The sequence below is a fragment of the Budorcas taxicolor genome, chromosome 18 (assembly GCF_023091745.1).
Source record: "Budorcas taxicolor isolate Tak-1 chromosome 18, Takin1.1, whole genome shotgun sequence".
In the NCBI taxonomy this organism is placed as follows: Eukaryota; Metazoa; Chordata; class Mammalia; order Artiodactyla; family Bovidae; genus Budorcas; species Budorcas taxicolor.
The window spans coordinates 54,827,306-54,849,665 of record NC_068927.1 but is presented as its reverse complement, the minus strand read 5'-3'; the positions used below and the strand labels follow the sequence as shown (position 1 = coordinate 54,849,665).

Genomic DNA, 22,360 nt, shown 5'->3' with positions numbered 1-22,360 from the left:
CACTCCACCATCCCTCTCTCAAGCTTAGATGCGTCACCTAGAACCCAGAGGTAAAGACCGCTCCTTCCATGCCAGCCCTTACCTGAGTGATATCTAGATCTGTCTCCACTGTCTGCAGGTCTTTCCCAGAGGCCAAGACTTTGTGTGCATTCTCCATGTCCACAAGGAGCTCATCTGGGAGATCAGCCTGCGGGGACAGAGTAGAGACTCAAGGAAATCTTGGGCCTGGGACATGCTGGCAGTACGGCAGTCTAAACGTTTGAGCTCAGGCTGGAAGTGAGGGTCAGTTGTCAGACAGCTGGGACACCAAGCGAGTCAAACAGCAAATGTGAGTTTCTGAACCTGGGTGTGCAAAAGTCTGAGTGCCTGGGTGTAGATTGACAGAACACACATCGGAGGTTCAAAAGACCGAAGTCTGAGGCCAAGATACTTGGGCCCTGGCGGGTTAAAGATCCTAGAGTCTGGGGGGAAACAATGCCGAGTCCAGGTGTCCCAAGGGTAAGGGTGAGGTCAAAGATCACAGTCTGTTTCTCTGGTGGAGAGAAGATATTTTGAGGGGTCATGAAGGTGGGGATAAGGAAAGTCAAGACTAGATAATATGGACCCCTGAGTCAAAGGTCAGCTTTCTGGACTCTTAAGTAAAAACAGTAACCATTATGGTCTGTTGAAGTCTTTACCAAGTGCTTGTCATGAATGATATCACTGAACCCTTGCCATAACCAATGAGGTGGCTACGTGCTATTACCCTAATTTTACATGTGAGGAAACCGAGGCCCCTCTTGTCCAGGGTAACACAGCTCTACGTGGCAGAATCAGGGTTTGAATCCAGGTTCGAGTAATCTAAAACATCAGGCATTCTTGTCTCTGTGAGATCAAAACTCAGAGAACCCAGGACTTCCGAGCAGTGCAGTGGTTAAGACTCTGTGCTTCCACTACAGGGGGTGCAGGTTCGATCCCTGGTCAGGGAACTAGATCCCACTTGCCGTGTGGTGCGGCCACAAAGTAAAAATTAAAAAAAAAAAAAAAAAATTCAGATGTTCAGTCACAAGCAATAAGGGGTTACCCCTGCCAGTCCCAAACATCCTACATTTTGATCCAGATAACAGTTGAAAGAATCTGGAATCTAGATCTTGAAGGAACCCCAACTCCATCTCAGCCCCAACCTTTCCACTCCACAGAGGGAGAAACTGATGCCCAGAGAAAAGCAAGGTTCAAGCCAAAGACCCAAAAGCCTGGATCCTGAGGGCTGAAGTGGAGGGAATGCTTACCGGAAGAGGACTCTGGGGGCGCCGTGTGGCTGGGGGTGCGCTGGGGGTAGCAGCTACTGAAGTCCCGTCCAGGATTGGTGCCAGGAGGCGACGGAGGTCAGGGCTACAGAACCGACGGGGGTCAGCGGCCAGGGCGGCCTCACTCAGGGCAGGGGGGTGCAGGAAAGCCAGGATCTGGGGGCCAGAGGCGTCTGCAGAACACATCAAGATGGGTAGGACGCAGGAGGGCCACTCAGGGCTGAGGGCACCTCCGGGAGCAGAGCTGATGATGTAATCAGTATGGACCCCATTCACAGCGTTGGGAGCTGAGTGCTGGAGAACTGCTGGGCCAGGTGCCATCCCTTCAGTCACCCTGAAGGGTCCTAGGGGAGCGGGGGCACACAGTAGACAGGGACAGTAGCAACTGCCCAGTGGTGGGGACGTGTTTTAATATTTCAGATTGACACAGCTGGACTGGGGCACAAAACACCTGATTCTCCAGTAGCACAAAACAGCCTTTGGCCATTTGGCTCTGGTGGAGGGAAGGTGAATGGGCATGTTGGGGGAGGAAGCTGGCCCAAGACCCTCAAGGAGGTTCTAAGGACCCTGGAGGTCAAGATGTGGTCCCGAGCCAGTTCTGAGTCAGAAACGGTAAGGGTGTGGGTGACCTCATACCATACCCAGGAGCATGGGTTGCTAGCAATCCTTTGCAGATGGTGAAGCCCTAAAGAACAGTCAGGGAGGGAAACTCATTTTTCCAGGATTGGATGGGGAGGGCAATGCTATTAAGCAGGAGAGAAAGAAGAGGTAAAAAGAAGCCAGATATGGAAGGGTCTAGATTATTGGAAGCCAAAGTATAGTGAAGTGGGAGCAGGGAACAAATTGAAAGTGGGGACAGTTGGGAGTCACAGCAGGATTCAGAGCACAGGATGACAAGACAAGCAATACAGGAGAAGAAGGAGGGCAGAAGAGAGAAGAGCATTCTGGGCAAAGGAAGCTGCATGTACAAAGACCCTGGGGCAGGAAAGAGTCTGTTCTGTTCCCAGAGCACTAAGGAAGCTGGTGTGGTTAAGAGAGTGAGAAAGGGAAGGAGGCAGGAGGCAGGTCACACGGGGCCAAGCGGGTCAGATGAAGGCACTTGGGCTTTCTCCCGAGCATCCTGGGGACACAACCCCACCAGCCCCAGCCCGGCCTCATACCAAGTCTGTCCCCAGGATTAGGGGCATCCTTCTGAGAGGGGCTGCCCCGCTGAACGTGTCTGCGAGAGTGTCGCTCCGTTTGCTCCAAGGACAGCACCACTTCGGTCTCTTCCACTCGGCTGGGGTACAGGGCAGAAAGGGGAGTGGGAGTCAGACAGGGTGCCTGGCCCCACCCCTAGGCAGTCCCTTCCTAGTGATGTCCTGTTACAGGAGGCCATCTCGTCCAGGGGTGGGAGGGCATTGTACAGAAAATAATTGGCCATGCTGACTTGTTTTAAAGATTTAAATTTTGTTGACTGCTTTTTTAATTATATTAAGAATAGCATTGAAAAGAAAGTTAAGGGTGTCTTCCCAAATTCCCTTTGTGGAAGGAAAGGCAGGAAAAAAAGAGTTGGCATTTAGCACAGCCTGGGAAGAGAGAAAGGGAAGAGAGACTGAGGAGCCATGAGCGGCAGAGAACAGGGAGGCTGAAAGGCATGAGAACTAAATACTCTCTTTATAGACATTTACTTATAAATGCATTCTTATAAATGTATTGATGAAGACTATATATGTACCATGTTCTTATGTTACCAAATATGAAGAATTTATAGGGATATATTTTATGAATAAGATTTTATTTAGGAAGCTTCTATTCATAGACATTTGCCACATTCAAACGAACGAATTTATAAATACATGCTTCTGTCCCTCGTGTCTTCCTGCCGCCCCCTCCCTCCCCAGTCTCTAGCTGCAGAAGCAATCCAAATGTTCCCTCTGCAAACTGGCTTCTGGATAATGGGGCCCAGGGTGGAGGACCAGGCCCTTATTTGCATCTCATTTGCATAACAATCTCCAGGACGGAGTGTGGGTGGTCCTTACACCAGCTCTTCCAGAAGCTGGGACCCTGCCCCATCCTCACCCACCCCTTCTGGGCTGGAAACATCCCAATTGAGGCTGGATCCAAAGCTGCTCCACCCCTCTAGAAAAACAGAGGCTCATACAGTCACATGTACACACACTCTGTACTCACAGGCACAAACAGGAACCTTCGTATACCCCCAGGTGTATTCCTGGTCAGGTAGGCACACATACTCTACACTGGGGCCAACACATGTGCCTACATGCCACATGGAATGCACATATTCATTCCTTCCAGACCTTTCCTTGTTCGTGCTCAGTCGCTCAGTTATGTCCAACTCTCTGTGATCCCATGGGCTGAAGCCCACCAGGTTCCTCTGTCCATAGGATTTCCCAGGCAAGAATACTGGAGTGGGTTGCCATTTCCTACTCCAGGGGCTCTTTCCAATCCAGGGATTGGACCCACGTCTCTTATACCTCTTGCACTGGCAGGTGGATTCTCTGCCACTGTGCCACCTCAGAAGCCCTTTCCTAGACAACCAGAAATACTTAGTGGTTAAGAGCAAGGGCTCTGAAGCCAGCAGCCTGGGATTCAGATTCCAACTCTGCCACGTACAAGCTGTGTGACCTTGAGCCTATGGCTGAACCTCTCTGGGCCTCATTTTCCTCTTCTGTAAAGTGGGGATAATAATAGTACCTCCTCCCCAAGTTGTCATGAGTCCTAAATAAGTTAGTATATGTCAAATGCATAGAACTGTGGCACAGGATGAGCTCTATATACTTGCCATCATTGTTTATTGAGCAATTACTATGTGCCAGGCACTGGAGTTTCAACAGTGAACAAGACAGACAAGACTTCCAGCTCTCATGGTGGGAAATGCTAGTGGGAAAAGACAGACCTTAAGTAAAAGACATTATTTGTTGGCAAATGTATCTATGTCATTGTTGTTATTTAGTTGCTAAGTCACGTCTGACTCTTGGTGACCCCATGGACTGACTGTAGCTTGCTAGCCTCCTCAGTCCATAGGATTTCCCAGGCAAGAATACTGGAGAAGGTTGCTATTTCCTTCTCCAGGGGATTTTCCTGCCCCAGGGATCAAACCTGCATCTCCTGCATTGGCAAGCGGATTCTTTACCACTGAGTCACCAGGGAAGCCCTATCTATGTAATTACAAAGTGTATTACACACCTTTCTGGTAAACAAAGCACTTGAAACATGGCTGGTTGGAACTGAGATATATCGTCGAGTAAGTGGCTTCTCCAGTGGCTCAGCGGTAAAGAATCTGCATGCAATGCAATCCCTGGGTTGGGAAGATTCCCTGGATAAGGAAATGGCAACCCGCTCCAGTCTTCTTGCCTGGAGAATCCCACAGACAGAGGAACCTGGCAGGCTACAGTCCATGGGATGGCAAAGAGTCGGACATGACTGAAGTGACTGAGCAGGTCAGTGTAAAACACACCCCAGAGACTTACTTTCCTGATGGTCTAGCGGCTAGGAATCCATATTTCCAATGCAGGGAGCCTGAGTTCGATCCCTGGTAAGGGGACTAGATCCCACATACTGCAACTAAAGATCCCACATGCCCCAGTGGAGATCAAAGAGCTCTCATGCCACCTGGGAGCAGCTAAATAAATAAATAAAATACTAAAAATAATAAAACAGAATACACACTAGATTGAAAAATTGAGTATGAAAAAAGAATCTAAAAGTCTCAATAATTTTTAGGGGACTTCCCTGATAGTCCAGTGGTTAAGACTCCTAGCTTCCAGAGATTTTGCTGCAGGGGGCTTGGGTTTGATCCCTGATGCAGGAACTAAGATCCCACATCCCACTCAGCATGGCCAAGAAATCTTTACAACTTCTTAAATAATAATTTTTAATATCAATTACATGCTGAAATGATATTTTTGTATGCATTAGAATATGTACACATGTACCTATAACATAATGTACAATAATTTAATAGTCTATTATTTATTACATTAATCCATATAGTCAAAGCTATGGTTTTTCCAGCAGTCATGTATGGATGTGACAGTTGGACCATAAAGAAGGCTAAGTGCCAAAGAACTGATGCTTCTGAACTGTGGTGTTGTAGAAGACTATTGAGAGTCCCTTGGACAGCAACATCAAACCAGTCAGTCCTAAAGGAAATCTACCCTGAATATTCCTTGGAAGGACTGATGCTGAAGCTGAAGCTCCAGTACTTTGGACACCTGATGTGAAGAGCCGACTCACTGGAAAAGACTCTGATGTTGGGAAAGACTGAAGACAAAAGGAGAAGGGTCCTCCAGACCTGCTTGGGTCAAAACTCAGCTAACTGTGTGACATCGGGCAAAGGACTTCCTCTCTGTGGTCTTCAGTTTTCCCTCCTCCAAAATAGGGATTGAGGAACTTCCTTGGTGGTCCAGTGGTTGAGAATCTGCTTTCCAATGTAGAGGATACGGGTTCAATCCCTAGTCAAGGAACTAAGATTCCCCATGCCTCAGGGCAACTAAGCCCACACTGCCACAACTAGAGAGCCTGCTTGCAGCAAACGACTGAGCCCAGGCACGCTGGAGCCCATCCGCCACAACTAGAAACTCACGCCGGAACGAAGACCCTGCATATGAACTAAGAGCTGATGCAGCCAAAAATAAATAAATGATATGTTAAAACGGGGATCCAAATAGCGGCTATACCTCATGGGCTTCTTGGGAGCACAAAGCCCACGGTGTAGAATGCTGTAAGTGCCCCGAGCAAGTGAGCTTTATTTTTATGGAGCAGGTGCTACTGGCAATGGAAGGAGGCTCAGGTGTGGAAGAGGAAGGATGGAGTCTACAAAGTGTCAGCACTCAAGCAGGCACCGAGACCCACGCAGCTGCATGCCACACAATATTCATACTCAGTGCTTCTCATTTCACAGTTAACCTCCTTTCAAATCAGAATCTTTGCATAACTTGTAGCCTTGAGAAGAATCAGAGCAAAGGAGACGGGACCTCACTGTTACTGAGTAACCTCCTAGTCATGCTTCATCCACTTTCTGCCAGTAAAACTGAACTCCCCAGCCATGCTCTTTGCTTAGAGGGTGAAAGATTGAAATTCCAGGGCCTGGCCATCCAAAGGCAAGTCTTCATAATGAATAAAAGGAGCTTCCAGAAGAGATAAGAGGGCAGGTCCCCTCTCCTTTGCTTTGATTCTTCTCAAGGTTGCAAGTTTTTCAAAGATTCTGATTTGAAAGGAGATTGATGGGAGAGCATTTCGAAGATGACCAGGCTTGTTTTCCTGTGTATGAAGACTTGCATAAATATTCCTGTTACCAGCCTCTGTTTTCTAATACAATCTCTTCTTGATCAAAAAGACCCTGGGAGGGACTTCCCTGGTGGTCCAGGGGCTAAGACTCCGTGCTCCCCATGCAGGGGGCCCCCGTTTGACCCCGGTCGGGGAACCAGATCCTGCATGCTGCAACTAAGAGTTCGTATGCCACAACTAAAATTCGGCTCAGCCAAGTAAATAAATTTAAAAAAAAGAAAAGAAACAAGGAAACTCCTATGGTTTTAGAAATGAATGCCATGTCCTGGGAGACAGACTTAAAGAAAAGCTGTAATTCTGTCTTGGGTGATAATTAGCTGCCCTTGTCGCATGTTGTCATGGTGAAAAACTTCTAAGATGCATGATGGAAGGGGGGAGGAGCCTATGCTTTACCACTACATGCTCATTAGAATGGTTCCGATGAAGACAGAGGAAATCAACCCTGAATATTCACTGGAAGGATTGACGCTGAAGCTCCAATACTCTGGCCAACTGATGCGAAGAGCTGACTCACTGGAAAAGACCCTGATGCTGGGAAAGATTGAAGGCAAAAGGAGAAGGGGGCGGCAGAAGGTGAGATGGTTAGACAGCATCACCAAATCAATGGAAATGAATCCGAGCAAACTCCGGGAAATAGTGAAGGACGGGGGAGCCTGGCTTGCTGCAGTCCATATGGTTGCAAAGTGGGACAGAGCGACTGAATATCAATGAAGACAAAAACAGACAATATAAAATAAAATGCTGGCAAGGATGCGGAGGACTAGAACCCTCACACAATGCTGATGGGAATACAAAAGGACACAGCCGCCTTAGAGGGCAGTTTGGCAATTTTTTCTGAAGTTAAGCATACACCAACCATACGGCCCATCCATTCCGAGGTGTTGATCCAAGAGGAATGAAAACATACAACCTCACAATATCATGGATGAGGATGTTTCCTTTTCTCGTAATCACCCCACATAGTCAACAGTTCAAATGTCCTCCAACTGAAGAATGGATAAACCGTAGTCCACACATATTCATAGCATAGATTACCTAGCATCAAAAAGGAACTGATGGATACACACCACAACATAAATTTAAAATCTATTAGGCTAAGTGAAAGAAACCAGGCTCAAAGACTACATACTATAGAATTTCGTGTACATGACATTCTAGAAAAGGCAAAATTCTAGGGTCAGAGATTAGATCACTTGTGCCCAGAGACCACTAGGGGTTGGGCTGAGGTTCACTATATAAGAATTTGGGGGGGTGATGAAACTACTCTATAGCTTTTTTTATGTTTTGACCTTGCTGTGAAACTTGTGGGACCTTAGTTCCCCAACCAGGTACTGAACCCTGGCCCCAGCAGTGAAAGTCAAGAAAGAAGCCAAGTCCTCACCATTGGGCTGCCAGGAAATTTCTACTCTATAGCCTGACTGTAGTTGGGGTTACACAATTCTGCGCATTTGTCAAAACTCACAGAACCACATACAAAGAAAGAGTGAATCTTCTCATGTAAATTACATGTCCGTTTTTTAAAAGGCCCTACGATTCAGCTGTCTTATAACCTGAAAAGTCTTTTTCATTTAAATTACCAGCACACACTCATATATTTGTGTCTACATGAAGATGCCTGTGTGCCATCAGTCACACGTGTTCTACATACATGTGCACACTTCCTCTCACGTGTGTACGTGCACATGCACACGTGAACATATACACACATACCTGTTCATACATATGCAGACCAGACCCATGCACACAGACATCCCACCTCCTTCCCGCTTACCTGATCAGGAAGTGGACGCAGACGATACTCTCAGATTGGGGACCCCGGCCCCCTGACACCACTGTGGCCTGGGTCTGGGTCCACAGGTAGCCACCACTCCGGGCCAGGAAGCGGTACTGCCCCGTTACTGCCTGGCCCTTGCTCAGCACTGGGGAGGGGTATGGGGAGGGGTTAGGGAAACTGAGGAGAGAAGGCAATGGGGCGGGGCATGGGGTATGAAGGGTCAGGGAAGAGAATGTTCCCTGGGGCTTGGGGAGCGCGGAGCTGGTGTTGGCTGGCGCCACGCAGCACCGGAAATGGAACCTGAACACATACACGTATGGATGCTCTGGCCGACTGCATCCGAGTCCAGCGCGTGGATGTACTCGTAGGCGGAACAGCCAATCAGGTCGTCGGGGCTGTAGCCGGCAACCTCCGCGATCCTGAAGTGGGTGCAGTGGAGCCTAGGTCAGTTCAACTGGCTGAGGTAGAGGGTGGGTGAAAGGAAGGAGAGGGGGGATACGGGGCTGAAGCCAGCAAGATAGAGAGAGACAGGCTTGTAACAGAGAGAAAGGGAGACCAAGGAATAGGAAAAGGAGTGTGGCAGGCTGAATAATGGCCCCTGAAGATGTCTCCGTCCTAATTCCCTGAACCTGTAAACACACTACCTTCTACGGCAAAAGGGATTTTGTAGATGTGATGAAGTTAACGATCTTGAGATGGAGAGATGATCCTGGATCCCCTGGGTGGGCCCAGTGTAATCACGGGAGTCCTTACAAGAGGGGGGAACCACACGGTCAGAGTGAGAACAGAAGATGGGATGATGGAGGCGGAGGTGGAAGTGATGTGCTTTGAGGTGGAGCGAGGGACCATGAGCCAAGGGATGTAGGGGGTCCCCAGAAGCTTCTATGGCAAGGAAACGGATTCTTCCCTGGAGCCTCTGGAAAGAACACAGCCCTTGATTTTCATTTCATAAGACTCTTCTCAGACTTGTCACCTCCAGAACTCTGAGATAGAGAATATATGTTGTTCTGAGCCCCTCCTGCTGCTGCTGCTGCTGCTGCTGCTATGTATGTGGTAACCGGATACAGCCGCCATAGGAAATTAACAGCGGTGGAGCGTGCGTGCGTGAGGAGCGTGCATGTGTGCGTGCTCAGGCGCTTCAGTCCTGTCCGACTATTTGCAACCCTGTTGGTTGTAGCCCACCAGGCTCCTCTTTTCATGGGATTTTTCAGGCAAGAACACTGGAGTGAGTTGCCATGCCCTCCTGGAGGGGATCTTCCTGACCCAGGGATCGAACCCGCAGCCCTGCATTGCAGGTGGATTCTCTACCCACTGAGCCACCTGGAAAGCCCGAATAGGGGAGGAAAGAGAAGGTAAAAATGGGGAGAGCGATGAAAAGAAAGACAAAAGAGAACGTGAAAGAAATAGGAGAGGGGTAGGGAAAGGAAGAAAGAACATCACAAAAAGAAAAGAACGAATAGAAATAAAAAGTAACCATGATGATAATTATTTAAAAAAATAGGCACGTCTAGGGTACTCTGCACCAGGCAACTCACTGAGTGCTCAGAGCACCTGTTCTAGGTAGGCTCTGTTCTCACTTCACAGGACGGATGAGGAAAGTGGGGTACAGAGAGGTGCGGTCCTTAAGCCAAGGATGCACAACCAACATTTGAACTCAAACAGTCTGAACCCAGATAAGGAGACCCACATACAGGGAACTTCCTTGGCATGTTCAGAAGTTATGACTCTGCATTTCCAATGCAGGGGGCTCGGGTTCAATCCCTGGTCGAGGAACTAAGATCCCCCATGATCAGAGGCATGGCCAAAAATTAAAAAAAAAAAAGACAGACAATTCAGAGGCAGGCAGACATATCAAGACAGAGACAGATGGAGTCAGAGAGCTGGAAACAGACCAGAGAGAGGCTGGGGGTGGGGGGTAGGAGAGGAGATGGTGAGTGAACTTGGGCAGAAAGGAAGAGGAGGAGCCGGGCTTGGCAGGAGGTGAGTGGGCCCCTGACTCCTGCCCACCTCTCATCACAGTAGGTGAATTTCATGTCCAGGCTGTGGCGGCTGAGGAAGGCCCCTCGGCCCAACGGGGGCTCTAGGCTGCCAGGGTGGGGGATGGCTTCACAGATTAGCACCAGGCATTGCAGGGGGGGCTCCAAGTTGGGACTCCCGGCCGGGGAAGTCTGTGCTGGGGGCTTGTAGACCCTCATGTGTCCAGAACAGTGTAGTACCTGGTGGGGGTAGTTGGGGGCAAGAGGGTGATGTACCTGGGCCTGGGGCTACCCAGGGGGCTGGCAGGAATGATCCTATGGGCCCCTTCCCTAGAGAACTGAGGATTTCAGAGCCCCAGCTCAGGGAGCTCTGAGGACCCCCAGACCCCGACCCCATAGAGACCCCAACCTAAGAAGGTTCTGACAGTCTCCAGATTCTAAGACAAAGGGAGCTTTGAGGACCTAATTTTCCTACCCCATGGAGACTCCAGACTCAGGACGCTGAGGACTCCCAGCACCAGGCCCACCGAGATCCAGACTAAGAAAGAATACAAGGACCCCCCGATCCCCAACCTCCTAAGTACCCAGAGGATGTCCAAGACCCAGCCTGAGAAAGCCCCACTGGATCCCGGGCCCAGGAGACCCCCGGACTCCAACCCGCTGAGGGGAACTTCAGGGCTCAGGTCCAGCCCCGGCGGGCCCCTCCCCTCCAGGCCAGATTCTGCCCACCTTCCAGGTGGCCGCCTTGAGATTGAGGGTGCGCCCGCGGCTGCTGAGGGTGCTCTTCATGCGCAAGGAGAAGCACCGCCCCGTGGGGGCCTCCGGCTTCTTTTTGGACAGGCCTGAGGAGGGCCACGGGAGAGGGAGGAGCTGGTCATTGGGTAGCTCAGGACAGGGCCCAGGTCCCTCCAGCACCCTGGTTACTAATCTCTTCCCAGCCTCATCCTCAAAATCTAGACCTGAAACCAGAGAGGGTCTCCCAGGGGTTTGCTGCTCTTTAAGACCCGCCCCCCACCCCGAGCTGGGTGAGCCCCTGCATTCCCCCAGGGCAGGGCCACAGCGTCCTTCTCTCCCCATCTTTTTTTCTCAGTGGACAGGGAAGCCTGGCATGCCACAGTCCATGGGGTCGCAAAGAGTCAGACACGACTGAGCGATGGAACTGAACTGAACTGATTCCAGAGGGGAGAAGATATGCTGAGGGCAGGATGGAGCCTCAGTTTCTGTAATTTAAAGGCAGAGACCTCCAGGGAACTCACTCTGCCGGGGGGTCAGGGCATCTTGAAGTTCCTCTTGGTCACAGGGATGGATAAAATCAAAGATATTGTGTCCAATCAGCTCCAGCTGGGAGGGAGGGAAGCAGAGGGGTGCCTTGGAGGAAAAGCATTTTCACAGGGGCCTCTGACCCACCTCACTCTTCCCATCCTCATCACTCTGCCCCAATTCATGAACCTGGATTATTTTCCTAGTCTCCTTATTCATTCATTCATTCATTTCTTCAACATGCCAGGCCTTCTTCTAGATGGTGTGGGCACAGAAGTAACTACAAAGACAAAACCCCTAACTCTCAGAGCTTACTGAGTAGTAGGGTGCATGCTTGGTCGCTTTAGTTATGTCTGACTTTGCGACCCCATGGACTGTAGCCCGCCAGGCTCCTCTGCCCATGGGATTTTCCAGGCAAAAATACAGGAATGGGTTGCCATGCCCTCCTCCAGGGGATCTTCCCGACCCAGGGATCGAACCGAGGTCTCCTGCATTGCAGGCGGATTCTTTATCAGCTGAGCTACTAGGGAAGCCCTTATGATGAAATGATGGAACATTATCTTAGAGGCGGTGGTCAGAGCTAAAGCTGAACGGGGGAGTGATGAGATCTTGGAGTCCTGGCTCTGCCATTTCCTAGCTCTGGGACCTTGGAACATTCACCTCTCTGAGCTCAAGAGCTCAAACTAACAGAGAAGTTGGCATCAAGAGTGGGATGGGGACTTTCCTTGTGATCCAGTGGTTAAGAATCTGCCTTGCAAGGCATGGGATGTGAGTTCAATCCCTGGTTGGGGAACTAAGATCCCACATGCCGAGGAGTAACTAAGACTGAGAGCCGCACCTGAGAGCCAGGAAGGCCACGACTAGAGAGTCCATGTGCCACAACAAAAGATCCCTCATGATGCAACTAAGACCTGACGCAGATAAATAAATGTTCTTCTTCAAAGAGTGGGATAACAAGGCAAGGGAAAGAAATAGATGCCAACTGTGGAGCTCATCGGTGTGATATAAGAAAAAAAAAAACAGTAGCCCTCTCATGGGACTGGGTGTAAGATGAGCTGGAATTAGTTCTACTCCCTAAGTCTCTTGTCTCCCCATCCCCGGGCCCCTCATCCTATTCCTTTTCTCCCATTTGGGACCCCACATCCACCATTTTATGGAGTTTCCAGCCTCGAGATACACTCTCTCCAATTCTATCTCTGTGCAGTAGCTAGAGCGATCTTTCTAAAATGAAAATCTGATTGCACCTTTCTGACACAATCTCTCCTCTGCTTAAAATCCTTCCACAACTCCCCAGTGCCCTGGAGACACACCTTCTATTTCAGTCCTAAATTTTGACCTCTAGCCTTTCTGTCACTTTCTCCCACTGCACTCTGCACCTAACTCAGAGAAATGTCCCCAAAGGTTCTGCTTTTATCTCACATCTGTGTCTTGGCATATTCTGTTTCCTTGGCCATGTACATTCCTAGCCTTTGGTGGTCCCAACTATTCACCATACCCTTTGACTGGGTAAGTCCTTCAGGTTTTAGCTCAGATGTCTTTTCCAGGAAGCCCTTGATTCCCTCCCAGTCTGGGTCAGGTACCAGCGTCCACCCCGGGCTTGTACAGCCCCTTAAGTTGCCCCACCCTAGCCCTACCCATTCCAAATTTTCCTCTCTGGTGACATATTTGCCTCCCCTTTGCACTGTGCGCCTTGTAAAAGCAGGGCTAAGGTGGTTCTGGTGCCATCCGTATCCCAGCATCGCCTGCACAAAGTAGGAGTCCCTCTTACCTGACTGAGGCCCAGGTGTTTGCTGACATTTTCTGACAGGTAAGCCATGTCTCCCTCGGCGGTGAGCACCATAACAAAGCCCTCCAGGGCCTTCAGGTAGCAGGCATCCAGCGGTTCGCCCCCTGCTCCCACCTGGCTCCACTCCCCTGGTGTCCGGGCCAGGATGGATGGGGTGTGTCCAGTCAGCCGTGAGCCCGCCCTGGCTAGCCTCCCTCTGCTTTCCTTCATTCAGAGGGACTTACAGGTACCCCCAGGCGAGTGGGGCACATCCCAGTGACTGGGAGTCCCAAGGAAGAGGGAAGGACCAAGGAGGACTGGAATTCTAAGGGAACAAGGCCTCCCAGGGGTACAGAATTCTAGGAAGGCAGGGGTCTCCCAGGGGGATAGAACTCTTGTTGTTTAGTCAATAAGTAATGTCCTGTGACTCTTTTGGGACTTTAGCCTGCCAGACTCCTCTGTCCATGGGATTTCCCAGGCAAGAATACTGGAGTGGGCTGCCATTTCCTTCTCCAGGGGATCTTCCAAACCCAGGGATCGAACCTGAGTCTCTGGCATTGCAGGCAGATTCTTTACCACTGAGCCATCTGCGAAGCCCCTAATAGAACCCTGAGGAGGGCAGAATCCTAACGGGATGAAATTCCCAGGGGTCAAAATTCTAAGGGGCCAAGGTATAAAGGGAGTCAGAATTCCAAGGGGGCCAAGCTTGCCAAGGGTTCAGAATTCTTGGGGCAGGACCTTCCAGATGGGCAGAATTCTAAAGAAGCAGGGACTCCCAAGCGACAGAATTCTAAGGAGGACAGAATACAAGACAGGAAAGTCTAAGGGGCAGAGTCTCCAGAGGATGACTCCACTTTCCCCATAATAAAATCTTTTCAGGGTCCTGGGATTCCCAGGGGTGTGTGTTTGAGAAAGAGAGAGAGAACGCCTCCTGCTGAATTTTAGTTTAACAGGGTGGGAATTCAAGGGGACAAACAATACAACTAGTGAGCCTAGCTGAGAAGATCTCCCAGGGGACCAAATCATAAGGGTCCAGGTGCCTTAGGGAGTTTAGTGAAACATGAAGTGAAAGTGGGAGCCGCTCAGTCCTGTCTGACTCTTCGTGACCGCATGGATTGTAACCCGCCAGGCTCCTCTGTCCATGGAACTCTCCAGGCAAGAATACTAGAGTGAGGAGCCATTCCCATTTCCAGGGGAATCTTCCGACCCAGGTGTGGAACCCGGGTCTCTTGCACTGCAGGAGGATTCTTTAGGGTCTGAGCCTTCTATTCCCTAGAGTTCTAATTCTAAGGAGGCGGAGCTATGCAAGGGAGCATTCCAACGGGCGGGGCCTAACAAATGACAGACTTCGAAGAGGATGGATTCCTAGGACTGGATTCCGATTGGCCAAAACTCGAAGGGGCGGGGCCTATCCAGGGACTTGATTCCAGAGGGCCGGGGCTCCTCCGGGAAGCCATCTGGGGGCGGGGCCTTGTCTGGACGCGGCTTCCCGGCGGAGGGGGGTCTCCTCGGGAGGTACCTTTCCGAGGGCGGGGCCTTGCCCAGATGGGAATTCCCGGGGGCGGGGCTCACCTGCGGTGCAGAGGCGGTGCATGCGCAGGTAGCTGATGGTGAGGCGCATGATGGAGGCCTTGTCCAGGTGGGCGCTGACCCCGCGCGCGAAGGGCAGCGTGTGCGCCAGCTGGTACAGCACCTCGGTCTCCTGGCTGCGCCGGCTGCGGGCCGCATCCCGGGACTTCTCCTTGCGCAGCTCCGTGCTCGACCTGCGGGCATGGCCTGCGTTCACTGGAGGCGCTCCGGGAAGGGAAAGAGTTGGATGCAGCAAGCACGTGGGGTGCTGCCACATGGGTCTCAGGGAAGTCAGAGCCGCGACTGTGCAGGCCTCGCTGTGTGGCCCGGGCGAGTTCCTGGAGCTCTCTGGGTGGGCTATACTATGGAGTCGCTCCTAGCCTCCGGTTTTATTGTCCGTGCGCCAGCCCATGCTGCCCGCCGGCGCCTCACTCCTCTCCAAGGCGTGCCCGGGGCCGCCCTGTCCCCTCCCCGACTTATCTGCTGATTATTCCCCGGGCTTGGGGCGACTGGGTAACAGGGAGGCCTCCTGCTGGGAGGAGGCTGGCAGAGATGGCCAGGAACCAGGGGAGGGAGGGTGCAAGAAGATGCCTGCAGCCCCCTCCAGGCCCTCTGCCCTACAACCTCCCTGAACCCCGTCTCCTGCCCTTTTCCCTCCTCAGCTGAGCTGAGTTCTCAGAATCTTGGAGTACAGACTCAAAGTCCAACGACCCATCTGCCGGGGCCCTGCCAGGGAGATACAGCAAACCATCCCTAGGGTCCTGGGGGGTTCTGTTCAGCCAATGGCTAACCACTCACCCCTGCCCTTTAATCCATTTCAAATACTTGAATTCTTCGTTGGAATTAGAAATTCTGGGGTTGGAAGTAGAAAGTTATCATGATTTTTGGTTGGTTGTTTGTTTTCAGAAATATCTGCCACTTATCCAGCTTTTACTATTATGTCAGACCCTGTGCCATGTGTGTAACTTAACCTATGCAGCTCAGACATCCCTAGGAAGAAGATAACATTCTCCCCATTGAACTTATGAAACCCAGGCACAGAGAGGTGCAGTGCTTGCCCGCAAGGAATGAAGCTAAGGTTTGAACACTGGTCTGCCTGAATTCTTCAGTTTCCTCTGTTGTATGTATGTGCTGAGTCGCTTCAGTCATGTCCAACTCTTTGCGATCCTATGGACTGTAGCCCGCCAGGCTCCTCTGTCCATGGGATTTTCCAGGCAAGAATACTGGAGTAGTTTGCCATTTCCTTCTCCACGGGATCTTCCCGACCCAGGGATCAAACCCTCATCTCCTGTTGTATGGCCCTGGATCATCTCCAGGTTTTAGTACTTCTTCCTGTTTCTGGACTGTCTTAAAAGTCAAACTCCAGGTCTCTCTGAATCCAAACTCTATAGTTTTGGGGGGGAAAATGATAGAGTATGTTACATATAGTATAGTATATGTAATCTTATCTATATTGAGATACTACTATTGGGAAAAAAAACATAAATTTGTTGTTCCCTTGCTAAGTCATGTCCAACTCTTTGCGACTCCATGGAGTATAGCACCAGCCTCCTCTGTCCTCCATTATCTCCTGGAGTTTGCTCAGATTTGTGTTCACTGAGTCAGTGATGCTATCTAACCATCTCATCCTCTGCTGCCCCCTTCTCCTTTGACCTTCAATTATTCCCATGATCTCCAGTGAGTTGGCTATAAATGGCAACCCACTCCAGTATCCTTGCCTGGAAGGCCCTGTGGACATATGAAAAACCATTAATAATATTGCAGCTATAATTTGCTAAGTATTTATGAATCTGACATTGCACTAAGTAAGGACTCAGCCTACGTGTACTCATTCAATCCTAAGAAAGCCCTAGGCAGGGACTTCCCTGGTGGTCCAATGGTTAAGAATCCACCTTCCAATGCAGGAGACAAGAGTTTGATCCCTAGGAGGGGAACTAAAATCCCACATGCTATGGGACAAATAAGACCGGAGGCAGCCAAATAAATAACTTTTCTTTTAAAAAAGAAAGCCTAGGCTCTGAAACCTCCATTTCACAAAGGGGAAACTGAGACTGAAAAAGTAAGTCCTTCGCCCCCAGAGTCATAAAGCCATTAACTGGAAGAGTTGGGATCTGAACTCGGGCAGTGAGATTTCAAAGCCTTCATTCTTCTAATTCCTTTCTTATGAATCAACAACCCCCCATCCCCTACCCCCGGCCCGGCCCCTTCCACAACCTCCATGGAAGCAAAACCTGAGAAAGGGAAGCTGACCTTCCTAAAAGCCAGAGGCCATTTCTGGGGCATCAACTGCACACCCAAACAGGAGCCCTGCAGCGCCACCCCCAGGCACAATGGAGGGAGGCGTGTGGTGCCTCCTGTCTCTCTACAGATGGGAAAAATCTCATGCAAGTGGGAGGGAGGCGCAGAAGGGGACAGGCTGGGTGGAGGGGTGGAGGGAGCCAGCAACTGCCCTCATCCCCTCCCTGCTGGCTGGCGGGGGGCAGGGGCCTCCAGTCCTTCTCTGCCCAGAGGACATTCCGTCCTCCTGTCCCGTTCTGTTCCAGCCTTGTTTGTCTTCCTGCCCAGAGGGTGGGGGTGGGCGGGCCTCACTGAGCTGGGGGCCCAGACGGAGGGAACAGGGAATGGGAACAGGGACGGGGGTAAGGGTGGGGTTGGCCCCCCCACCTCCCGGGCAGCTGGGCTCTACACTCCTCTCTGTGGCCGCCTCCTTCTCCCTTCATAGAAGGAGCTAGCTGGTGGCTGCGGCGGGACCCTCCCTCTGGCTTCCAGCCTGCTCTCCGGATATTCTTACAGCAAATGTGGGTGGGCCTCTCCTGGTCTCTGGCCTTTCCCCGTATTTATTTACATATTTTAATTTTATTATTATTATTAAAGTTTTTATTGAATTTGTTACAATGTTGCTTCTGTTTTCTTGTTTTGGGGTTTTTCTTTGGCCCTGAGAAGAAAATGGCAACCTACTCCAGTGTTCTTGCCTGGAGAATCCCAGGGACGGGGGAGCCTTGGTGGGCTGCTGTCTCTGGGGTCGCACAGAGTCGGACACGACTGAAGCGACTTAGCAGCAGCAGCAGAGGCATGTGGGGTCATAGCTCCCTGACCAGGGATGGAACCCCTACCGGCTGCATTGGAAGGCAAAGCCTTAACCACTGAACCACCACGGAAGTCCCTGGCCTTTCTCTTTAAACAGACTTGGGGCTAATTCCTCTGGTTCAGCATTCCAGTCTTGACTCCATGACCTATTAGCTGTGTGACTCTGGACAAGTGGCATGGCCTCTCTGCGCCCAAGAACAGCACAAATACTCATGGGGCTGTTGTGAAGACTAAATGAGTTACTGTATGTCAAGGGCTTAGAATTGAGGCTGGCAATTGCTCAATGCTATATAAAGGTTCAACTCTTTGCGGCCCCATGTACTGCAGCAGAATTCTCCAGGCAAGAATACTGGAGTGAGTTGCCACGCCCTTCTCCAGGGGATCTTCCCAACCTAGGGATCGAACCCAGGTTTCCTGCATTGCAGGCTGATTCTTTACTGTCTGAGCCACCAGGGAAGCCCAAGAATACTGGGGTGGGTAGCCTATCCCCTTCCCCAGGGGATCTTCCCAACTCAGGCATCGAACCTGGGTCTCCGGCATTGCAGGCAACTTTTATTATTCCCTCTTTGTCCACATCAGGGATGGAAGGCTTAGGCTCGTAGGCTCTGGAGAAACCCTTGGGCTTCGGTGGTAACCCCGTGGTGTGGTGTGCATGTGCAATCACATGTGACTTTTACACAATACTTTGAGAAAAAGACTAAATCATAGTGATACTAATAATAATGATAGCGCTGGTGTATTGAAAACTCATGAGCTTAGAGACCCCATTAACTCCCTTCAACAACCCTGCTGCTGCTGCTGCTGCTGCTAAGTTGCTTCAGTCATGTCCGACTCTGTGCGACCCCATAGACGGCAGCCCACCAGGCTCCTCCATCCCTGGGATTCTCCAGGCAAGAACGCTGGAGTGGGCTGCCATTTCCCTCTCCAATGCATGAAAGTGAAAAGTGAAAGTTAAGTCGCTCAGTCATGTCTGACTCTTAGCGACCCCATAGACTGCAGCCCACCAGGCTCCTCCGTCCATGGGAGTTTCCAGGCAAGAGTACTGGAGTGGGGTGCCATTGCCTTCTCCTTCAGCAACCCTAAGCACCTGGAAAAATGATCTCCCTTTTACAGAGTCAGAAACTGAGTCTCCAAGCAATTGCATTATCAGCCCAAGTCACCAAGCTGGTAATCCCAGGACCCTCCACCAATGTGCAGCTATGCTCAACGCTTCTGTGAATCCAATCACGCATTTGCTTTTGCCCAGAATCCTGTCTGACTTGAACAGTTTATTGCCCACCTATGGAGTATTCTGCCTCAAAGGTCTGTCCCATTACCACTCATCATCTAGATCTGGTGCAGAAGACGGGAAGTAGAACCTTCATTTTCCAGGCTATGAAACTGAGGCTCAGAGAGCAGCCTGCTGGCATAAAGCCACACAGCCGGGAAGCGGGTGAGCTACGATTTGAACCCTGATTTTGGGGCCTGGGCTTTTAAGTGCCATGCCTTGGTGAGCATGCCACCCAAGGGACCCCTCTCCAGCCCCTCCACCGCCCAGTGGACCCCTGTCCTTTCCCCTGCTCCCACCCCTGCTGCCTCCGGATTTCCCCAGCTGGCCCCATGCCCAGCCCTGGTCCAGCCCCTTGGCACTCTGCCCAGGTTGAGACGTGCAGCTGGAGCCCTGCCACCCTTCCTCTGTGTTCCAGCAGAGAACAGGGGGTGGAGCCAGACTGGGAGGCCCCAGGGTAAGGCCTGGGATGGGGACTAGGGCCTGGTGCCCCCCCTACCAGGAGAGGGAGAAGCTCACTTCTTCCCTGCCCTGAAGAACTTGCCCCTGAGAGCAAAGGAACAGAGAAAGTGGGGACACTGGCCCCACATTCGGGGCTGCTCCTGGGCCTCTCGCTCCTGACAATCAACTGGGTATTGGGGGTCTTGCAAAAAGTATAGAGGATCTGGGGGGCCTTAGGCTGAACCCATGCAAGGATCCTCTTGGCAATGCCCTGAGGTGGCCTGAAAAGGCCAGAGGCAGGGTTTGGGTTGGAGAAGGGACTTGGGGCAGGGGGTTGGGAGAGTCTCTCTACTCCTGACTCCGCGCATTCCCAAGGACCTGGTAATCCAGTGGGGTGCCTGTACCCCAAGTTCTCTGTTCTCTGGGAACCCTCTGACCTAGGAGACACCCAGGGCCAAGTGCCCATTGGGGCTTCCCGAGAATCACCTTTGCCTGGGGTGGGATGGCAGTTAGCCAGAGCTGGAAGAGGGGGAAGCAGTAAGGGAGTATGGGGGCCCACTCACCATCACCCAGACCCTCTTTGGCCCAAATGCCATCCTAAGGGTGCAGGAGGGGATGGAGCGTGGCCGAGATCCGGGTGCAAGTTATGAGTGGGTGGTGCGCAGGCTCAGATGACACCAAAGGAAAGGGCTGTCCTTAGATGGGGAGGGGGTGAGTGCCCCCAGCTCAGCCAAGAGGGGCCCCCACCCAGCCAGGAGGGGCTGGGCCAGGGCTGGCCCAGAAAGGGTGGGATAGAGTTTCCCTGGCAGGCCCAGAGCCAGAGACTGGAATAGAATTGGTGGGGGAGTATAGGTGAGGGGGGGAGGGATGTGAAAACATGGGGGTGTAGACAGATCCAATCAGACCTGTGAAGCCAGGGAGGAGGGAAGGGGGTGAGGCTTCCTGGACGCCTCAGATTGGACGGGAGAATTCAAGGGCTTGAGATACTTTCCGGGGTTCCATGCAAACATGGCCAGACAGGACCCCCTGGCTGTGGACCCAGAACACCAGTTCCCTGTGCTGCCCAGCAGGTCTGCACCTGTTGGGAAGGGAACACAGAAACCCACTCCCTGCCCAGGATGACCTAGCTGGCTGCTGCAGCAGGGGGCGCGCCCATCACAGCTCGCACTGAAGCAGGCATAGCCCTCTCTGGGGTCTTCCCAAATAAGGCTTGGGTGCCGCTTCCCACTGTCACAGGGACTGGGTGGGGTTGGAGGAGTCAGATAAGAGGCTAGACTTTGGGAAGTGGGTCAGGCTGTTTTCCTATTATTAAAGGGATGACCCTACCTTTCACAAGAATACAAGGAAAGCCCTTGGGAAGGGTCCCCCAGGTGGCTCCTGAATCTGCCTATTTCTAGGCAACCCAAGTTTGGGAAACAGTATCAGGGAGGGTCCAGTTACGGAGGTTCCCTCTTGAATCAATAGCCGACTCCCAATTCTAAGGGACTCCGTTTATCTGGGAAGGCTCAATTCGGGGCCGTCCTGTATCTCCTAGGACCCCAGGGGTCTTGTGTCAAAGAACAGCCTCAATTCTGGGGGCTCGGAGGCCAGAAAAGTTACTTACTCTGAAGAAGGAAAATGCCTCCCGCAAAGCCCGGGAACTGCTCAAATGCAACCACCCCAATTCCGTGGGGACCCCGAGTTTCACCCCTAATCAGAAAGGGAAGCGAACCCGGAGCAGCAGGAAATCGGGGATCAAGACCCCGAAGTCGCTCCTGGCTAGAGGGGCGTGGCAGCCTGGACTTGGGGGAAATGCCTCCACCCCTGCGATCCCCTAGGGTGGAGGGTGCGGCGGGGATGTGCCTGCAACCGCGCGTCCGAGGGCACCCTAGGCTTGCACCCGCTCCTTCCCCGCCCGGCTCAGGGGTCGCTGGAAGAAGAGCCCCCAATTCTCATCACTCCTGCCCGCGAAGCCCAGTACCTTGCGCGCTGTAGTCCCAGCGCCATGACTCGCCAGTCGCAGCTCCGGAGCCCTTCGAGGCCCCTAGCCCCCTCCCCTGCCCCGCGAGCCCCCTCCTCAGCCCCTCCTCCCGCTGCACGGTTGGCTGCCCCGCGCCCTGCCCGCGGCCCTGATTGGCTGATGGGTCTGTCACTTCCAAGAAAGAGGCGGGACCAGAGACCGAGCCTTAGAACGCCAGGCTTGTGTGTGTGCAGGGGGCGGGTACCGAGGAATACACACACACACACCGCCACACCCCTTGCCGCGGACTTCTAGGCAGTGTCACCCGCACGGTGCACAGTCGGCGGGCCTCGCCTTCTGGCCCAGTCTATCCCGCCAAGTTCCGACACCGACACTCTTCTGAACCCACCTAGTTCGCTCTGTCCCTCACACCCCAGCCCCCACCCTCTAACTCCCACCCCCGGCTCACCCCTCCACTTTCTACCCCCAGATGGGCCCCTCCGACTTCCAATCCCACCCCCTCCAGTGGCCAAGCCCTGCCTCCGGAGTCGCCCAGCTCCACCTACTCTGTCTCGTCTTCCCTATCCACCGAGCCCCCCGCTTTTCCTCTTCGCCCCCAACTCCCGACCCCACCCACCCCAGTTCTACAGTCCCTCCCCTTCTATACTGCACCGTCCCCTCTCAGTTCCCTGCCCCTTCCTTCC

At 52.1% G+C, this 22,360-nt stretch overlaps 1 protein-coding gene across 1 annotated transcript in view; it reads right to left on the bottom strand.

The window, feature by feature from the left end:
* The window catches only part of HIF3A (hypoxia inducible factor 3 subunit alpha), a 28,711-nt gene extending 7,008 nt beyond the window's left edge, over positions 1–21,703 (bottom strand). Inside the window, exons 1-11 of the mRNA XM_052656291.1 lie at positions 21,678–21,703; positions 14,926–15,116; positions 13,357–13,502; positions 11,585–11,669; positions 11,058–11,170; positions 10,360–10,568; positions 8,665–8,771; positions 8,350–8,497; positions 2,447–2,565; positions 1,269–1,459; positions 83–187 (exon numbers count right to left, since the gene is read on the bottom strand). Of these exons, the coding sequence (XP_052512251.1) occupies positions 83–187; positions 1,269–1,459; positions 2,447–2,565; positions 8,350–8,497; positions 8,665–8,771; positions 10,360–10,568; positions 11,058–11,170; positions 11,585–11,669; positions 13,357–13,502; positions 14,926–15,116; positions 21,678–21,703 (1,440 nt within the window). The remainder of the gene's footprint in view (positions 1–82; positions 188–1,268; positions 1,460–2,446; positions 2,566–8,349; positions 8,498–8,664; positions 8,772–10,359; positions 10,569–11,057; positions 11,171–11,584; positions 11,670–13,356; positions 13,503–14,925; positions 15,117–21,677) is intronic.
* Between the last annotated feature and the right edge of the window lie 657 nt (positions 21,704–22,360).